The sequence below is a fragment of the Panthera uncia genome, chromosome D1 (assembly GCF_023721935.1).
Source record: "Panthera uncia isolate 11264 chromosome D1, Puncia_PCG_1.0, whole genome shotgun sequence".
In the NCBI taxonomy this organism is placed as follows: domain Eukaryota; kingdom Metazoa; phylum Chordata; class Mammalia; order Carnivora; family Felidae; genus Panthera; species Panthera uncia.
In genome coordinates, this window is record NC_064808.1 from 44,657,844 (window position 1) to 44,677,572 (window position 19,729).

The 19,729-nt window shown below is 43.5% G+C and overlaps 1 protein-coding gene across 1 annotated transcript in view; it reads right to left on the bottom strand.

The window, feature by feature from the left end:
- Nucleotides 1–19,729, bottom strand: part of LOC125929093 (F-actin-monooxygenase MICAL2-like) — a gene marked incomplete at its 5' end in the record, with an annotated part of 57,596 nt that overhangs the window by 15,332 nt on the left and 22,535 nt on the right. The window contains 3 exons of the mRNA XM_049640019.1: nucleotides 9,804–9,897; nucleotides 12,621–12,710; nucleotides 17,634–17,749. Coding sequence (XP_049495976.1) covers nucleotides 9,804–9,897; nucleotides 12,621–12,710; nucleotides 17,634–17,749 — 300 coding nt within the window. The remainder of the gene's footprint in view (nucleotides 1–9,803; nucleotides 9,898–12,620; nucleotides 12,711–17,633; nucleotides 17,750–19,729) is intronic.

The window sequence follows — 19,729 nt, forward strand, 5'->3', positions numbered from 1 at the left end:
CCCTGGGATCATGACCTGAGCTGAAACCAAGAGTTGGATGCTCAACGGACTGAGCCTGCCAGGCACCTCTATTTTATTTTTAAAAATCAATTTAGGGGCGCCTGGGTGGCGCAGTCGGTTAAGCGTCCGACTTCAGCCAGGTCACGATCTCGCGGTCCGTGAGTTCGAGCCCCGCGACGATCTCGCGGTCCGTGAGTTCGAGCCCCGCGTCAGGCTCTGGGCTGATGGCTCGGAGCCTGGAGCCTGTTTCCGATTCTGTGTCTCCCTCTCTCTCTGACCCTCCCCCGTTCATGCTCTGTCTCTCTCTGTCCCAAAAATAAATAAAAAACGTTGAAAAAAAAAAATAAATAAAAATCAATTTAATATCATTGCTTCTAGTTTTTCAACGTTTTTTGTTTTTGTTTTTTGTTTTTTTTATTTTTGGGACAGAGAGAGACAGAGCATGAACGGGGGAGGGTCAGAGAGAGAGGGAGACACAGAATCGGAAACAGGCTCCAGGCTCCGAGCCATCAGCCCAGAGCCTGACGCGGGGCTCGAACTCACGGACCGCGAGATCGTCGCGGGGCTCGAACTCACGGACCGCGAGATCGTGACCTGGCTGAAGTCGGACGCTTAACCGACTGCGCCACCCAGGCGCCCCGCTTCTAGTTTTTCATTAGTCTTTTCAAAGAACCAACATTTGGCTTGCTTGATCCTCTCCATGTTGTTATGACTCTCTATTTCATTTACTTCTGCTTATTATCTTCTTTATTAGGCTTCCTTTTCTTTTTTTAAATTAAGTTGGACACTTAACTCATTAATTTTCAGCCTTTCTTCTTTTCTAAAAGGAGTATTTAGGGCAATACCTCTCCACACCACTTTCACTGCACCTCTGAGTTTTGATCTACTGGTTTTCCTTTTCATATTTAGTACATTTTAAATTTCCATGTATTTTTAGAAATGTCCATTTGATTTTTTTCTTTGATCCATGAGAAATTTATCTTTTAACTTCCTAGATGCATGGTTTAAAAAAAATATTTGTTGGCTATTGACTTATAAATTAAGTACATTGTACTTTAGAATGTGGTCTGTATAGGGGCATCGGGGTGGCTTAGTTGGTTGGGAGTTCGACTTCAGCTCAGGTCATGATCTCAGGGTTCATAAGTTAGAGCCCTGCGTTGGGCTCTGTACTGACAGCTCAGAGCCTGAAGCCTGCCTGGGATTCTGTGTCTCCTTTCCATTTATCTCTTCCCCACTTGCAATCTCTCTCTCAAAAATAAACATTAAAAAAATTTTTTTTAAAAGAAAGAGGTCTGTATAATTTAGGTTCTCTGAGATTTATCAACTAATAGAGTTAATTTTTATAAATCACATGTGAGCTTGAGAAGAATATACTATTCTCTAATATGGAGGTACAGGGTTTTATAAATGTCTTTTAAATTAAGGTTATTAGTTACATTGTTCACATTTGTACTAATATTTTGTCTGCTTGACAATCATCAAAAGATATACTAAACTCTCCTGCCACGGTAGCAGAAATTACTCCCTGTAGTTTATAATTTTTTGTTTTATATATTTTGAGCCTGCTAGAGTCAGCACATACTCATTTAAAACTGTGATATCTTCTTAGTAAGTTGATCATTTAAAAATTATGCTGTAACCCTGTTTATTCCTAATCATCATTGTGGTATTAAAGGCTATTTTACCTGCTTTTAATATAATTACCTCCAGTTTTTTTCTCATTTCTTAAATATTTTTTTATGGAGGATTTTAAACACAATGCATTACCTCCAGCTTCATTTAATTAGCATATATTTTGCCATCCTTTTACTTTAAAACTTTTTGTGTATTAATGTTTTATGCAGATTTGCTAAACAGCATGTCACTGTCTTGTTCATTAACTTTCATGATGATTACTGACATATTTGACTTGTGTCTATGTCTTACTTTGTGCTTTTTATCCTTTTAGAATACTCTTTTATTTTTATTTAGAATTGAGTTGGGATTTTTGTTTGGCTGATTATTATTTATTATAAATAATATTAATATACATTTATATATAATTATATTATTAATAATTAATATAAATAATATTAATATTAATATTAATATTATTTGTTTCCTCCACAGATTTGGATGTTATACATTTTACTTCTATTGTTTTGGGTGACTACATTTAAAACATAAATAGGTGTTTTTAATACCTTAACAGCCTAAACTTAATATCTTAGCCTTCTTTTAAACAACATAAGGGCCCTGGAACTCTTGACTTCCAATCATTCAACTCCAAACTTAACCTCTATTTTAGTCCAGTGCTTCAGTTCTATGTTTTAAAAATCCATATTATGTGGGGGTGCCTGCGTGGCTCAGTCGGTTACGCATACCACTCAGTTTCCACTCAGGTCATGATCTTGCGGTTCGTGAATTCAAGCCTTTGCTTCAGGCTCCATGCTGACAATACAGGGCCTGCTTGGGATTCTCTCTATTTGTCTCTCTTTCCCTCCCCTACTTGTGCTCTCTCTCTCAAAATAAATAAACTTTAAAAATAAATACATGAAAATAAAAATCCATATTATTTTATATTGACAATGATTTACTTGCATGTTTATATTATTTTTTTATTCACCATTTCTTCTTTCATATTATAGATTGTCCTTCTGTGTATCTTTTTCCCCCCTATAGGAATTTGTTTATACATAGTTAACTCTATTCGAGAAAAAATTAATACGTCTTTATTGTGCACTTATTCTTGAAATACCTTTTTTTTCTCTATACACTATTCTAGCTTGAGAGTTATTTTTTTCAGCTGTTTGACACTATTACTTCCCTGTTTTGTAACATCCATTACTGCTTTTGAGAACAGGGCTGTTAGTAAAAAATTTTTTCCCTTTTAAGGTGACTTATCTTTACTCTTTGTCCACTTTAACATCATCTCTGTCCTCAATGTTCTACATTTTCACTCATTGTGCCAAGTAAGGGTGGACATATTTCAAATTTATCCTAATTTCTGTATCCTGGAATCTCTGTAGATTCACGTCTTTCACTCATTTGGGAAAAAAGAAAGCTAACACTTATAAACCACTCGTTGGGCCCCAGACCCTTTCTAAGTGCTTTGCTATCATGTCTCATCCATTACCTCTCCAAATGATACACAACTTCAATTTTCTCTGTTCTCTCCTTCCAGGACTCCAATTGAACATATACCAGATCTTCTCATTTTATTTTCTATGGCTACAAACTACGCCTTTATATTTTCCATCTCTTTTTCTCTCTGTGCTGCATTTTGGTTCATTTCCTCAGATATATTGTCCAATTCACTAATTCTCTCTACTGCTGTGTCCAAACTGCTATTTAGTACTTTCATCGAGTTTTTAATTTCAATGAATGCATTTTTCATTTCCAGGCTCTTCATTTCATTATTTAAAAAAAAAAAGCCTAGCCATTTTCCCCTCAACTTTTTATTTGACAAAAATTAAACCTAAAGGATTAAGCACTATATTTAGTTGTTATGTTCCTTTAGTCTCCTTTTATCTAGAACAGTTCCTAGATTCCACCCCTCCCCTTTTTTATGGCATTGATATTTGCCAGTTATTTTGCAGATTGTCTCTTACTCTGCAATCGTCGGATTTTATTCTTATTATTAAATTCAAGTTGAGCATTTCTGCTGCATAAGTGATGATGCGTCTTTCTTGGTACATCACAGCAGGAAGCTTATGATGTTAAGTTTGACTGCGCTTACGGTTGGTCAGGCTGAAGGTGGTGTTGTCTGTTCACTTTGGTAGTGTTTTTTGGTTTTGCTTGCTCATTTTTACGTGTAGTCTATTTCTGTAAATGTTTGACATATAGACATAGTATATTCTGTATGTAATAATTAATATAGTGGAAGTTCTTGGCCATTGAAACTTGTTTTTGCCATTCTTAGTGGCTTACTTCCTTGTGTTTTGGACGATTACTTATTTTTATCATTTAATGATTTGTTGAACTTAATTTGTCTGAAGCCTGAGAGCATCAACTGAAGCATGGTTTCTTTCATAGAGCATCTATACTTGTTTTCCAGGGAGTTAAAAGAACTGGCACAATGCAGGATACTTTGAGGTTAGCTTCCCTACTTTTCTTTAGTCCCAAGGCTTAGCCATTAAAACCACTGATATTTATCCTCAAGGCAACCCTGGATTTCTTTTTGATGCTTCCTCCCTTCCTGGCACATGGAAGTTTCAGCATACTTTTCTTCTTCTCATCCTTGTCCTTCTTGGCCCTGAGAGGTTTACCTCACTTACTTGAGAGAGCCTAGCAATGTTTTTGAAAGTATACTTGTTGTAGTGAACGGGCTTTTGTAGTATCTAGTCCACAGTTCTGCTGCTCCGTGCTTCTTGGGAACTGCATTCTGCATCTGGCCGAGTCGGCCATTTGGTAATCTAGTTTCAAATGTTTTTCCAGGTAAAATCATTATGACCGTGATTTTTTTAAATCTGAGGGTTGCAAAATTAACTTTATGGGTCGGAATAAGCACTAAAAGTAAAATAGAATGGAAAGTACTAGTCTTTTATATATAGCAAAATTCAGTATTATTTCCTGATGAATTTTTCAGTTATATATTTACATGTACTAATTTGTGATATAAAATGCATTTCTTGCTGCTCTCATGGTAATTTTTGTGTGTAAGGCAATGCTCGAGGGCACATAACTCTGAGACCTCCATGCCCCTGGAATCCATGCAGTGGAGAGGACCCAAGGCTTCTTCAGGAAGAGAATCTCAGTCTCACCCTCAGTGGGCCCATCTTTGTTGTAAGGCCACTCACTTTCTATAGAGTGGCCACGGAGGCCAGAAGCAGAGATGAACACCATAATAAGCGGATGATTTTTATTTGCTGAGTAAGGCAATATGCAGTCGACCCCGAGCATCCCGGCATGTCTTTGGTGGGAGTGCCATACTGCAAGGCCTAACCATCCTCCAGCCCTGAGACATTCCTGGAACCAGCCAAGTAGGCGATTCTGAGAAGTAGGTCAGGCTACCACAGCATGACTGCTATACAACTTCTTGCTTCCAGGGAAAGGGGCTGGTGTGCTCAGTGCTTTCTGTAAAGGCTGCCATGTACCTTGCCCTGAGCTCCTGAGCCGTGGCACAGTCCACTGGGTACACAGCTACCATCTAGGCCTAGCAGGTCACTCGGTGACACTTGGGTCCGGGGCAACTTGTACCATGCTGCCTTCCTGCCGTTTGCTGGGCTGTGAGCAAAACACTCCCGTGCTCTGATGGACTGGATTTCACTGTTCACTTGCGGCACATAGACTTGTGGCAAACCCATCCAAATTCCTTGCTTGCTCAGCCGTTGGCTTTGGACTCTTGTTAACTCTTGGCCATTTTCTATGAATGGCATCGAGCTTCAAACTCACAAGTGTCTGATTCCAGTGTCTGTGTTCTTTTAAGGACACCTCATTGTTATATTTTCAAGGAAAGTATTATTCCTTCTGTTCCTCAGCAGCAGCCAAGATAAAAACCACAGAGTGCAAGCCAAACTACTTCCCTCTTCCTGGCTAGGTTTTCATTGCAATTTCTCTTGTCATAACATGTGCTCCTGCTGCCACCTACTGGCAGCCTCACACATCCGGCTATTTCTTTGTAAACTCCATCTTTGTGAAGGGAAGCCATCTGGCTCTTAAAAAAAAACAAAAAAAAACAAAAAAAAAAAAAGCAAGAAGCTCAATGAAGACAACCAGCTGGTAAACCTTCCCCAAAAGTTGGTAACACTGTGAGGGCAAAGTTAATTCCCATATACCTCCCTTAGGGACAAATCTTTTCTCCCTCCAAGCTGCTCTCAAGTTTTCATCAGATTTCACCTGCCTCCAGGCGTTGAAAGAAAGCACAGATTCTGTTATCCACACCATCTTAATCTGAATGGTGGTCTCCTGCAAAATTGGGAAATTCCATTGCCTTAGCACTTAACATGGACCACCTCATTGATAACAAATCAGTAGGTAACAGTGCCTTGACCAAGAAGAATCTAAGGGGCTGGCAATGCTTGGCTTGTTTTCCTCATGGGGGTGGAGCCCAGGGCAATCAGGCCCCTGCATATCCTGGTCCTTTACTCTGGGACCTAGGACCACCAGGGGAATCCATGCCTCAAGGACATCCATCCATAACACTTCTCCCCACCTCCCAACACACACCCTACAGGACATCATGACTTGCCATCTAGGGTGGATTGCTGGATTTTCGTTTTTCTTTGTTTCCCCTTCCTTGAAAACAAAATGGGGAACAACCCTTCCTGCGGGTGGGGGAGCTTATTTCTGACTGTTGGGAAGAAAGAAAGAAGGAATTGTTGTCACGACAATTAGGAGCTCATCAAAGCTTCATTTTGCTCATCAGCCATCATTGCCCTCCGTCCTGCACCCCCGCATGTTCCTCTAATTCAATGCCCGCCTAATGAATAACTCCTAGGAACAAAAGAGCCTTTCAGGCTGGCGCACGTAATTATTAGAGGAGCCTTGCATTACTGTCACAGACTACTCATGTTTTCAGGCCTGTCTCTAAATTTGGTTATTCACAACCTTCATAGCTCAATATTATTGCCTAACTGTGATCATTTTCTAATTATCCTAATAATACCTATTAAATAATTCCCATTAAATCACTTGAACCAGAGCAGCACAGGCCAGCTCAAATACAACTTAACCTAATAAGCATTGGTCATTCATTAAGCACCAGGGCAATCTTTTAAAGGGGCTGAATAGAATATTAAACTGCAAAGGAATATTATTACTGCACAAATGTTATTACAAGTTAGAGTGTATTAATTTCGATGCCTGGTTTGCACATCTTCTGTTTGGTTTCCTTCGGGGCCACTCTCCTCAACTTAACTCTTCCAGCCTCCAGCCCCGTGTTGATCTGTATCTGTCACCCACACAAGGACAATCAAGGGGGAAAAGGCCCATAAACTGAACAGGGGAATTCAATTACTAAGGATGTAAAGGGAATGAAGGGAATCTATCTTCTGGCTGGGCTGACACACCTTTGAAAACACCACAAGTTGACTTTCTTTGGCTGATAGTTCAAAATAGCCTCTCTTTAAGCTTGAGGGAGAGGGAGATTTTCAGAAGCCATGAAAATTTGGTTTCTAGAATTTAAATCTCAAGCAGTAAGATGAGTCAATTCTTTTTTGTTGTTGTTTTAATAATTAAAAATTTTTTTTTAATGTTTATTCATTTTTCAGAGACAGAGAGAGACAGAGTGTGAGTAAGGGAGGGGCAAGGACAGAGGGAGACACAGAATCTGAAGCAGGCTCCAGGCTCTGAGCTGTCAGCACAGAGCTTGACGTGGGGCCTGAACTCACAGACCACCGTGAGATTATGACCAGAGCTGAAGTCGGATGCTTAACCAGATTGAGACACTCAGGTATCCCGAGTGAGTCAATTCTTTAACAGTGTATGTGTGTAGATGGATACTTAAGAATACTTTGTAAAAATAACATCGGGTCGCATCCGTTGAATGCCTGCAGTGTGGTAGAAACTCTCAGAGGCAATTTGCCCACCAATGCCCTGAATGACCTGGGAGTGTGAGGATTATTAGCTCCATTTTTGGCATAAGGAATCTGCAGCATGAAAGGTTAAGTGATTCTCCCAAAGCCACACAGCATAAATGCAACAGAGCAGAATTTGAACACGGGCTTTTTGATGCCTATAATTCTCTTTTCCCCACCATGCCACCCTGCCTCCCTAGCAAACTGAAACATGCTCTAGCTTTCTTGTTTTATCCTTTTCATTTCTAAGGCTCTTGCTGAAATCTGTGGATTCCCAAAGAGCGGTGCAGAGCCTTCTTGACAGGGAATGTGGCGGTATGTCAAACAAGGGCAATTCATTTTACTGCAAGTCCCCAAAACAGCTGTAGAGACAGGCAGTGTCTCTCACTGCAAGCAAGAAACAGTTATTATTTGTGTCATGAAGTCTATTCCTCATGGGTGGATGTGTGCATTGCAAGGAAGTGCACGGTGTGTTTTAGAAAGAAAAGGAACAAATACTTACTGATCATCTGTCCTGTGCTAGGATTTCCTCATAAACTGTTTTAGCCCGTCCTTACCACAAATCCAAGAAACAGGTCTGATGATCACTCCCACTTCGTAAACCGGGCTCAGAGGGATAAAGTCAGACTCCAGCGTTTCCCTGTGACTCAGAAACAAGCTAACCACGCACGCAAGTGCTAACGCTTGCACTGCAGGGACCCTCACTTGGCTGAGTCCTTGCAAAGCTGTGGGAGCAGCCCTCATAATTTTGCCTGCGTGACTGTGCACAAACTTCAGGCCTCACAAAATCTGGGTCTGCCCCTGCTGATACCATCGCTCTCAAACAGCTGAACTTTTAAGAGAACTGAAAGCCTAAACTTCCGCCATGTTGTTTAACAAGTAAGATGTTTACACGACTGTACGCAGAGATATGTTTTCAGTGTCTGGCTATACCCGAAATGCAGAAGGCTAAAGACATCATACCCCCAAATGAAGGAGACAATATCACCCCCCACCCACTAACTCTAAGGGCCTCTCCAATTCACTAGCTGAAAACTAGTGCTGGGGTGGCTTCCAAAAAATGTAGGGGTCTTATGTCATGCCTCACCTTGGACTCCTTCGCTGTCTCCTTATTCGTTGAGGCACTTCACATCTCCTGGAGCAATGTCCCTCTTCTAGAACAATCTCCTCACCTCACTGGTTAACTCTTATTCCTCCTCTGGGTCTCATCGTAATGGATTGCCCCTTCCAGGTGATTAGCCTGAATGCCCTTCTCCCCAAGATCAGTTAGGAAGCCTGTGATCGTGTCCCCATGCCCCCCTCCCCGAACGCTTGTTCCTATCACAGGACTTGTCCTCCTGTATTGCTGTTTATTTATTTACATGTCTGCATCCTTCAATGGACCATGAACTTCTCAAAGGCAGAAACTGTGCTATACTCATCGTTATAGACCCACTGTCTTCATGTCTCCCCCAGGGTAGGACTTCACCAGATGAATTCTGTTTGAATCTAAGGGCCTGAAGCTATTGGTGGGAGAGTTACCATTTCTTGTATCAGGCAACATGTTAGTTTATCATCTTCATATATATAATTTTTTAAACTTTTTTTTTTGAGAGAGAGAGAGAGAGAAAATGCAAGCAGGGGATGGACAGAGAGAGAAGGGGGAGAGAGAGAATCCCAAGCAGGCTCTGTACGGTCAGCCTGGAGCCTGATGTGGGGCTCGATCTCACAAACCATGAGATCATGACCTGAACCAAAATTAAAGTACAATGCTTAACTGACTGAGCCACCCAGGTGCCCCCTTCATATATATATATTTTTTATATATAATTTCTTCTTTAATCCTTATATCAGTTCTAAAGGAAACTGCAAATATCCCTATTCTAGAGGAGAAAACGAAAGTTCATAAAAGTTTAGAACGTGACCAGCCCAAGGTACACAGCTAGAAAAGGGAGGGATGAGGACTTTGAGTCCAAGCCCGGGCTTTGAATCGCTCCCCGCTTTGCTTGAACACCCAAATAGCTCTCATGACTATCTCAGAACAGTTTCTCATAACCCCCGGGTTGCAAAGAACATTCACACTTGCATAAGGGAGGCCGGACAGGCCAGAAACCCAGGGACAAGGCCCATGGGCTGACCAGTGCCCTAGGAATTTCAAATTGGACCATGAGTTTGTTTTTGGAAATGTGGAGCAGCTGTGACCTCAGCGCCGCCTGCCCACGTTAACAGTGCCGTTAACAGTGACGAGGTCTCAGTGTTTGGCCGGCTCGGTTAGACCGGCACCATTCTCGGCCCAGGCCCGCCTCTGCGATCGGCGGGGCCACCTACCTGCTTCCCCCCTCAGCGCCTTCTCCAGCCTCACGCCTTGGATCTCAGAAGCCCTCTGCCGCTCCTCCACCTCCTCCAGCTGCCTCTGGATGGCCTGCAATGTCAGGATTGCACGTCACATGGGGACTCTTGAGGTGCAGCGTCGCATGAGGGGGCTGACTCTACCGCTTAGTTTTCAAGCAGAAGAGGCCCTATCCCTTGCAATGTCCCTCGGGTAACGACCTCTGAATTTCCAAATCGTAGATCTTGATGTTTCCCTCGTTTAGAGTGAACACATAAAGCAAGGAGGCCGGACGTAAGCTCAATCCGCCCCCGAGTAGACATTAGAACAGTCGTCTTCAGGCCAACCACACAGATGTGCTCTCAGGCAGAGGATGCTGGGGTAGGTGGGCGGTTCTCACTGTCCCGGACTCTCCAAGCCTTGAACTCTGACTATGGTCGTGGCATACACAGAGCGGCAGCTACTACTCAGAGTAGGACGAGGCTCTGGGAGCAAATGGAGGGCATGGTCGCTTTCCATGTTCTCAAGAACCAGCAGAAACCTCCCAAGAAGCCTGTCTGGAGCAGGAGACGCTGAGCTCGGTTTGTCCAACTCCTGTCCTTGGCTATCGATTGTACTCCTTCTTTCACCGCACCGCAGGGCTGACACCCGGGGGCCTCTTACCGTGGGAGCATATGGAGGCTTACTAGCAGCTGATTAAGACAAGACCCAAGATGTTTATCCCACTAGGGGACAACCTCACATCCTCCCTAGTTAATGTCTGGAGTCACGGCTGGGTTTGCTTTTACCCGTTTATTTTCCCTACCAGCTATTTCTCTCCTGTCTGTATTAGGAAGGAAAATCAAGGGACAGCCTCTGCCCATATACATTTCCCCCCATCAATTTTCTCTGCTTTCCAGCAGCATGCTGCCGAGACGGCACAGCCCTTGGCAGAACTGACTTCACACCTGGCAGAACAGGTAAATGAAAGGAACTGGCAGCTGTCTGGGCGGGCAGAAGGTGTGTGTCCCTCTTCCTCCACCCCATTGCAGCTCTGTCTCACCCCCACTCCTCCTGAGCTCCACATTTTCTCAGTCTCCCCTGCATTCAGACTACAATTGCTGAAGGGCCTCTGAGCCTGTGAAGAGGTGTGAGCAGGGGTCAGGCCTGAGTACCCACCTGGTTCCTCTTGCCGGGGACTAAGAGTGTTTAAGTCCCGGGGTGTAACCTAAAATCTGAAATAGACAGGGACTCTCTGAAATACTCCTGTGATTTTGTGCCCTCTGCTGCTCTTTTAAAGAAAATTATATTTTTATAAATCCGTCTCTCAATGGCGTGGCATAGAATCGCTAATGGAAGGGCAGCATTTCAATGACTTTATGACTGACTCTAGTGCATTTCTGGCTTTGTGGTTGTTACGGTCTGAATTGTGTCCCCCCACATTCATGTCCTGAAGCCCTAACCCCAATGCGACTGTATTCCTTTAAAGAAGGAATTAAGGTTAAATGAGATCATAAGACCCCTAATGCCGTTGGCACTGGTGACCTTCTGCGAACAGGCAGTGACACCAGAGACATCTCCCTCTCTGCCTGGGCACAGAAGGAAGGCAGCTGTCTCCGGGCCAGGAAGAGAGGCTACGATAAAACAAAACAAAACAAAACAAACAAACAAACAAAAAACCAATCCTGAAGGCCCTCCATCTTGGGCTTCTGGCCTTCAGAACTATGAGTAATAAATTCCTGTTTTTCAGGCCACGTATTTTGTGTGATGTTATGGCCGCCTGAACGGACTACGGCAGCGGTTGTTGTTTGGAAACCAAGGGTGAAAATCTTGGAGACTAACAAGGGCTCCTGTGAGCTTTAACAGATGGGGACTCCAGAGGCATCATGGTTCTTATCACCACCTACCGTCTGGAGGGAGAACACGAGGAGGGGGTTCCTGGGTCGGCCAATCCATATCATAGAGACTTACCTTGTTTTCACAAGGGAAAGGTACAATGTTTCAAGGAAACCTGTTTCAGAAGTTGGGAGTGGACAGAGACTTTGTAGGGACTTTCCCTGTCCGCTAGGTGACAGGAGTGGCTCCCTTGTCAGTCACTCTGAAGGGTGAAGGAATGTGACTTCCTTCCTCGACAGAACTATATGGCCAGAGGGAATAACTGCAGAAAGGAATATAAGGGTACACTGCATGAATACGAATGGTCATTCTAAGTCCTTCTGTCCTAAAGCCCCACTGTTCTTCAAGGCTAAGTCTGGGGTCCTCAGGGAGATGGAGAATGCTTGACTTCCTGCTTCCTTTGGCTGTCTGTGACAGAAGTGGGCAGACCAATTTGGGCAGGAATGTTTAGAACTAACAATCAAATGAGGAAATCTATATTGGAATGTTGGATGCTCATGTTTTTGACGAACCTTGGAGTAAAGACAGCTCCTAATAGTGGTCAGTTCAGCAGGGACACAGTCAGGAAGTCAGGGGAAGGTTGTATCCTCCCAGGGGACAAAACTAAGTCCCTGCAATGTGGTAGTCAGGGCTTGGGATGGTTCCCAAGGCCATGGGTCGCCTGTCATTCCAGGCTCACTTTGCAGGACACATGTTTGCAGGTAGAAAGGCAGCTGGGAGGGGCCAGCTCAACTCCTGGGCTCTCTAGGCCTCAGAATCCAACCAAGCATTGAGTTAGGATTTTTAGAACGGCCACAAATCTGGTCATTCACAGAAGAGAGACTGACCTTTTTCCCAGCCCATCTCCCCCAATACAATACAGACTCCCAAAGGGCTTCCCAATCCAATTACCAGGTCCCAGTCCCCAGGCTCACTCACTCATGTTAAGTTTGTATTCTGACCTGAGCTTTATGAAGTCTTTTCAATTCTTCTTGCTTAACCATTTGTTTTATTGCGTTCTCCAGCTTCCTTCTTCTAAGTGTCTCCCTCTCCTGAAAAAACAAAATAGAGAAGAAAAAATATATTCAAGAAAAATGGGGTTGAAATTTTCAAAATAATGACACAGGCTTCTACTTTTTCCAACAGAACCCCTGCTTAGCTTCTAGAACAACGATGTTCTGATAGAATTTCCAGCAATGGTGGACTATCTATGTTTGTGCTGTCTAAAATATGGAAGCCACTAGCCACATGTGGCAATTGGATATCTGAAATGAGGCTAGCATGAATAAGAAGCTGAATTTTAAATTTCACTTCATTTTAATAATTTTAAAATTATTAAAGGCTAGGAGGTGCCAGATTGGAAAACTGGCGTGTGTGTGTGTGTGTGTGTGTTGGAGGGGGTGTATATGTACATATGTAGGTGGGAGTGGCTTTATAGAGAATTGACTTGGCTCCCTTGAGGAAAAGAATAACAGAAAAATTATACTCTATACAGGTGCTACCACAGGCCCAAGAAGGATGAGCCTGAGAGGGAAACACACACACACACACACACACACACACACACACACACACACCATGAAAAGCATTTAATAATTTTAAACAGTCCTTAGGTTGGGTCTACATTGCCCAATTGAGCCTGGGAATAGAGGAAGGTATCTAAATAATCCAAATGTGAGTGTTTCTTGGATTGAGGCAGGCATAAGATTGCTTCCCTTCCCCATTTCACTTTGCTTGTGCAAATATGTCATTAACGTCACTGGGTTTTGTGTGTGCCTAGGCTTGTAAAATCAAGAGCACTTAAAATCCATGTATGGAAAATAGATGTCTGGATTTTGATGGTGTCACTCTTAGGTTTTAAACACCAGCGGAAGGAGAAGTAATGGTGTGGCCAGCTCCACATACTGGAAAGCAGAGGAGACACTTTCGGTTGGGAAACAGCAGAATGCTGGCTGAGCGCTGGGCCCAGGCACCCTACAAAGCTGGCATCAAATCCCAGCTGAGCTGTGTAAGTTTCAGCATGGCACACAACTTTCTGAACTTCAGTGCCCTCTTCAGAACGAAGGAAATGATTTAGTGCCCACCTGGTGGGGACGTTATAAGAATTAATGGAGGGAGGTGCCTGGCTGGCTCAGTCAGTTGAGTATCTGACTCTTGACTTCGGTTCAGGTCATGATCTCACAGTTCATGGGCTCGAGCCCTGTGTTAGGCTCCGTGATGATGGAATGGAGCCTGCTCTCTCCCTCTCTCTCTCTGCCCCTCCCCGACTCATGCCCTCTTCAAAAATAAATGAACAAACAAAAAAGAATTAATTGAGAGAATGTCTTTAAAAAGATATGGGATAAGTACTCAGTAAATACCATGATTTTTATTTTGTTTTATTTTATTTTATTAATTTATTTTATATGTAATTTATTGTCAAATTGGTTTCCATACAACACCCAGTGCTCATCCCAACCATGATTTTTATTATTCAGTGGCATGGCTATTAGATTATCATCTTATAAATTAGCATGATTATAATTTACTAAAATCAATGCATTTTTCATACATGTGTGCCTGTATATATAACACACACATATATATGGATATGGATATACATACATATCCTATACACACAAAGTAAATGTTTAAACTGGACTAGTTTCACTATGAGTTCGTCTTCTCTGAGCATACTCATCTACTTTCTACATATTAGGATAAAGGTTAGAGCATGCTAACGATTTCTTTTTAATGCTGGCAGAAACAAATATGGAATTAAAAATTTATTACAGCTAGCCTGGTGCCTAGGCATTCTGGTTGAACTGAATGTTTGCCCCTTAAAGGGATTATAAATCCACAAGGGAAGAATAGACCTAACAGGCCTACCCCAGAAACTGCCAGAGGAATCCAGTTCCACGACAGAGGTCAGGGATTATGCCTAAAATGTGTGTGTGCTTCCAGGGCCACGTGGATCCCGGTTATTCAGTCACCCATTCTATGGACATGGAACATCACACTCCTCAGGACAGCCAGCTTTGAGGCTTCAGAGTGTCTACAGGTCATCAGTGAAAACATTTATGATGAAATTTCCTTTTTCTAGAATTCTCCTTAGGATCTAGAGTCCTTTTCTAGAATCTCCTTAGGATCTTCCTCTTCATCCTTGGAAGGAAATTTTAGCTCTCAGAACTCAAACTTATTCCATATCAGATCATCTCTATTTCTATGAGATAGCTTCCAGATTTACTGTCCATCAGTCTGAACAGAGGGTCTGGGCCACTGGGCTGGGGGAACCTCACCATTAAGCAGCCAGGACATTTCTGGAAAGGGTAGGGTGGAGGGGCAAGGTAGAGATCGCTGGTAGGTGTTATCCAGAGATTGTCTAACTCAACCTATACAAAGACTCACAAGTATCTCTGGAGCTTCCATTATATTAATTTACATAATAAATCCCAGCACGTCCTAAGTGCTATGTGGCAGGTATTATACTAATTACTTCACATATCTCTTATTCCTCAAATTACACTTACATTATGGATAAGGCAATCAAATCTTGGAGTTAAGTAACTTGCCCAAGATGGCACAATTAGTAATTGGTAGAGCCAGGAGTTAAGCCCAGGGAGCCTGAATCCAATATCCACATTTTCATCTGGTCTATACTGCTTTTCCTGTGCCCAATAATGTGCAGGGACATCGAAGACCCCTGCCTTAGAGAAATGTCAAAGCTCCCCCCCCTAAATTAAGATCATTTAATATAATTTCAGGGTGGGGGGGATGCCTTGACAGCTTCTTAACACTTTTCCAAGCAGCAGAGCCAAACCCTTACTGCTTTATCAAGAGTTAGCAAAACAGAACCTGGAGAAGGAAAGAAAGCCATTACTGCCTTTTATTAAAAGATGTTGACATAGAAAAGAAGGATGATTTATTAACAAATGCTCATATAGCCATCTGATGTGCCAGGCACAGTCCTTATATCCTCAATAGTGGCAATGACAGCACAGAGAGAAAAGGAAAAAGAAGCTTGGGGCAGGGTGCTTGGGTGACTCAGTCGGTTGAGTGTCTGACTCTTGATTTCAGCTCAGGTCATGGTCTTGTGGGTTTGTGGGATCGAGCCTCGCATTGGGCTCTGTGCTGATGGTGTGGGGTCTGGTTGGGATTCTCTCTCGCGCTCCCCCTCTGTCTGCTCCTCCCCTGTTCTCTCTCTCAAAATAAATAAACTTTAAAAATATTTTTTAAAAAGGCGAGGAAGGAAAAGACAAAGGACAGAGAAAGGGAGAGGTCTGGCAGGACCAAGGTCCGGCTGCCTGCCCCACTCTCCCAGGTCCAGGCATGGGTCTGGGAGGACAGGGGGAGGGGAGGGCCAAAGGAAAGAGAAGGGGTGGAGTGTGCACATCCCATGTCCAGTTTCCTGTGCAAAGTTTCATTTGAGCTGACGTGGGCTCTGTGCCAAGTGGCCAGGGACACACCTGTATGGGAGAGAAGAGATAAAGAAACCAGAGCGGAGGGGGAAACCCTTGTTCCTTCAGAGTGAGCCCTTGGGAAGTAGTAAAGAACCTTTTGGCCGCCTTCCCTCCCTGTAAGAGTGGTCAGAAGCCAGGTGAAGCAGGCAAGCTTTTCCACAGTGTGGGCTTAAGTGCTGACAGGCTCTGTTCTGGGCCAGCAGGAGGACAAGGAGCTACTTGCAAGGCTTGCCCGGGATCTCATGGTCTTGCTATTCGATGTGTTTGGACCATTCCATTCTTCTATTCTCCGTGAGTGCTGCAATGGCTGTTAGAACGGCTGATGAATGTCTGTATTCACTTGAATACAGACTTAACTCAGGGCCGCTTAAAGGGATGAGAGAGGGACAGTAAAGAAACCTCAGGAATCAACATAACACCAAATTCATTTGTGTTGAGTACTGAACTAATCAGAGATGCCCCGAGTTAGAAAGGAGAAAGCCCTACATATTCTCTCTCCTTTGCATTCCCTCCCCCACTCCCTCTCACCTTCTTCCCCTCTGTCTCTCCCTCTCTTCCCCTCACCCCACTCATGCCCTGTCCTGGCTCCCCTCCTGACTTGCTCTAAGCTGGGCCATGGAGGGGCTGGAACCCCTGAGTGACTTCAGATGATGCCAAAGCTCCTAATGCCAGATATGGAAAAGTTGAGTCTAAGTAAATAAATGTGGTTCTCTCCCTTTCTCCTCAGATCCCCACTGCTCCAAAAAATAAACTCTGTTAGCACAGTGAACTGCTTCTCTGTTCTCCTGGAAAGCATCTTAGGTCCAACCATTCATGCGCCAGCCCCAGGGAGAAGGCGCCAGCCCCAGTGGATAAAGCAAAGAACAGTGAGATTTGGTCATGGGATGTGTCTTCACGTATGTGACATACAGACACATTTAAGGACCTATAGCCACGCTTGTACTTCTAAATCTATGAGTATGGGAATTGTTTAAAGTGTTTCCCAGAAATCTGTTCATTAAGCAAAGAGAAGGACGGCCATGTCCCCAGCCGGCACGCAGCTAGCCCCTTCCACAGCAGGGACCCTTGGAGATCCATGTCTACATGCAACTGCATGGTCCATTTCATATTTCTGATTAGAATCAACAGAACATTTTCCATGCAATCTGCCTCTAGTGCTTCTTAAATGAAGCTGTGTTTCCCCCAGGGAAATATGCATCTGCTTGTTGTAATTTTTTCGATGGTTTGCTTGTTGGACCACATATTAAACCCACTTTAAGAGCTGCAGTCACCAAATGATTTTAAGTAAATATGTCTGTTTTTTTTTTTTTCTGCCAGCTGGAGTCTCTAAGAAAGGCGAGCTCCTAAAAGTTAAAATTAAAAAAAGAAAAGATAATTCTTGGGGTGTTCCAGGTAAAAAGCGGTTGCTGTCAGATGCAAGGAAACACGATCCTCTAACGAAACCACTGCAGCTGGAGACCACATTGGGTCTGGAATCGAGATGGTGAGTGGCCCCCATAAGCCAAAAGCCCTTCTTAGTTTGCCAAGTCTTGTTACCTTTGACTGCAACGAAGGCTGGGGATGAAACTCTTCATCTCCAGAGGAGGAGCCGGTGGAAGACGTAGAAGAGGCGGCCCCTGTCACCTGCACTCGGATAGGGGTGTGTTTGGGACCTGAAATGGGAACAGAAGAACTCACTGAACTCTCAGCTTCTTTGCTGCTTCCCAACCCAAAGCTGCTTCTCCCTCCTCCCTTCTTCCCCTCACCCCCTTCCTCCCTGCCCTTCCCTCACTGCACCTGCCAGTGAGCAGGAGGAGGCAGTACCTAAGGGCAACTGGAAATTTGGCCCTCCACGTTAATTACATTTCTGGGTCCCTGCCAAGAGCTTTGCAGCTCTTTCATATTAAAAAAAAAAAAGGTATTATGCAGAAATCAATTAATTCCTTAAACACCATTTATATGGTGTGTTGCTTAGAATGCATTCAGAGATGAAATCTATTATTAAAATCCTTGTCTGAAGTTAGCTGAGTTACCTAAATGCTCGTGTAAGGTTTGTTCTGCAGAGTAATTGAATGCAAAAAAGTCGGAGCCAGCTCTTAAACAAATCGCCCTTCTGTGGCTCACAGCATCTGGCACCCATTTTTACTACATGACATCTGCTCAGTGTAAAAGAGCTGGCGTCAGAATGTCTGGTCATAGAAAAAAAAAAAAATCCCAAATGTAATCAGAAGCAAAAGGACTCTAAGCCTAAGGTTTTATCACATAGTCTCATGCAACATAAATATTTCATTAATTATGGCTAAACAAATGCCACTTTTATTTTCCCAACTTGCAGATATTATCACATCATCGAAGTGATGATTCAAATGCCAGGAAAGGCACTGTAAGATAGGGAGGGCTCAACAATGCAGGGCCCACGGGAGAGCTGAAGGCGAGGAGATATGCGAATCTCTGAACAAGAGGTGGATGGTGAAAGGCGGCAAAGGGCCCATGTTCACTAATCTCTTTGTGATCTGGCTGGGGACCGTGTGTGGTGAAGTCTTCCAGGTGCCACAGGAGGCTTTTATTCTTCTCAGTGAGAACATCTGCCCTTGCACACCATCCTGATGCAGAGTTGATAGTAATGTCTGTCTGCATGCACCCACTCTGGACACTGACTCTCAGAACCAGCGAGAACTCCGTGCTGGGAAATGTAGGAATCTTTACTCTGCCGTGGCAGCTTCTATCTGAATAGAAGTATGTGTTGGGTGGGGAGGGGGAAGGAGAAGCAATTCCATGTGACTAGCATTCTCTCCAGCCTGTCTTTTCCTCCCCATAATTTTCAACTATTTACCCCAGTGGAAGAGGCCACATTAAAAACAAACAAACAAACAAACAAACAAAAAAAAAAAAAAACAAGGGTAATTTTAACCACCAGGAGCACATTTACATATGCTGTTATTCAAAGCAAAATAATGCAAACCATCTATATAACAGCACAGACTCTCTGGGGAAGGAGTTCACTGTTTTCCATTTCAGTTTGCCAGATGCGAGAGCTCAGGTAAAGAGAGCTTCAGAGGACATCATAGTAACGGAAGGAGGCACCCCTAGTGGTGAGCTCAGATTGTCCTCCAGTTCCAGCCACTCAATTACCACTGAGTAAAGTAGTCACGGAGTATTCACTTCTGAGTGTGTGAGCCTGAGGACCTAACTTCACCTCCCTGAGCTTCCGGAACTCACAACTTCTAACCTGCAGCACTGTGGTGGATGAGTAAAGGTAATCAATGAAAAGAGCCTGACCCAGTGCCTGGTTCATTAGTGGTGCCTAAATAAATCTTGTCGTCATGGTCAGCAGTGGCAGCAACTCTGCCTCATCATGATCGTCGATCCAAATCAACAATACTGCAATATTAACAAACTGCCTGATTAGCCTTCATTTTATAGAACTCTTGTAGCCTAAAGTAGAAACTTTCAAAACTAAATGTTATAGGGCCATTGGATTTTCTTTTGAAATTGAGAGGAAAATATTTCTCAATGTAACGCATTTCTTAAACTTCTGGCAAATGTTATGTAAAGTTCTATGGTCACCTCTGCTACCTCCAAACTTTGCACAACCCTCCACACAGGGCTAGGTTCCTCCTTGTGTGCCGTCAGAGTCCTCTGGACATATGCCT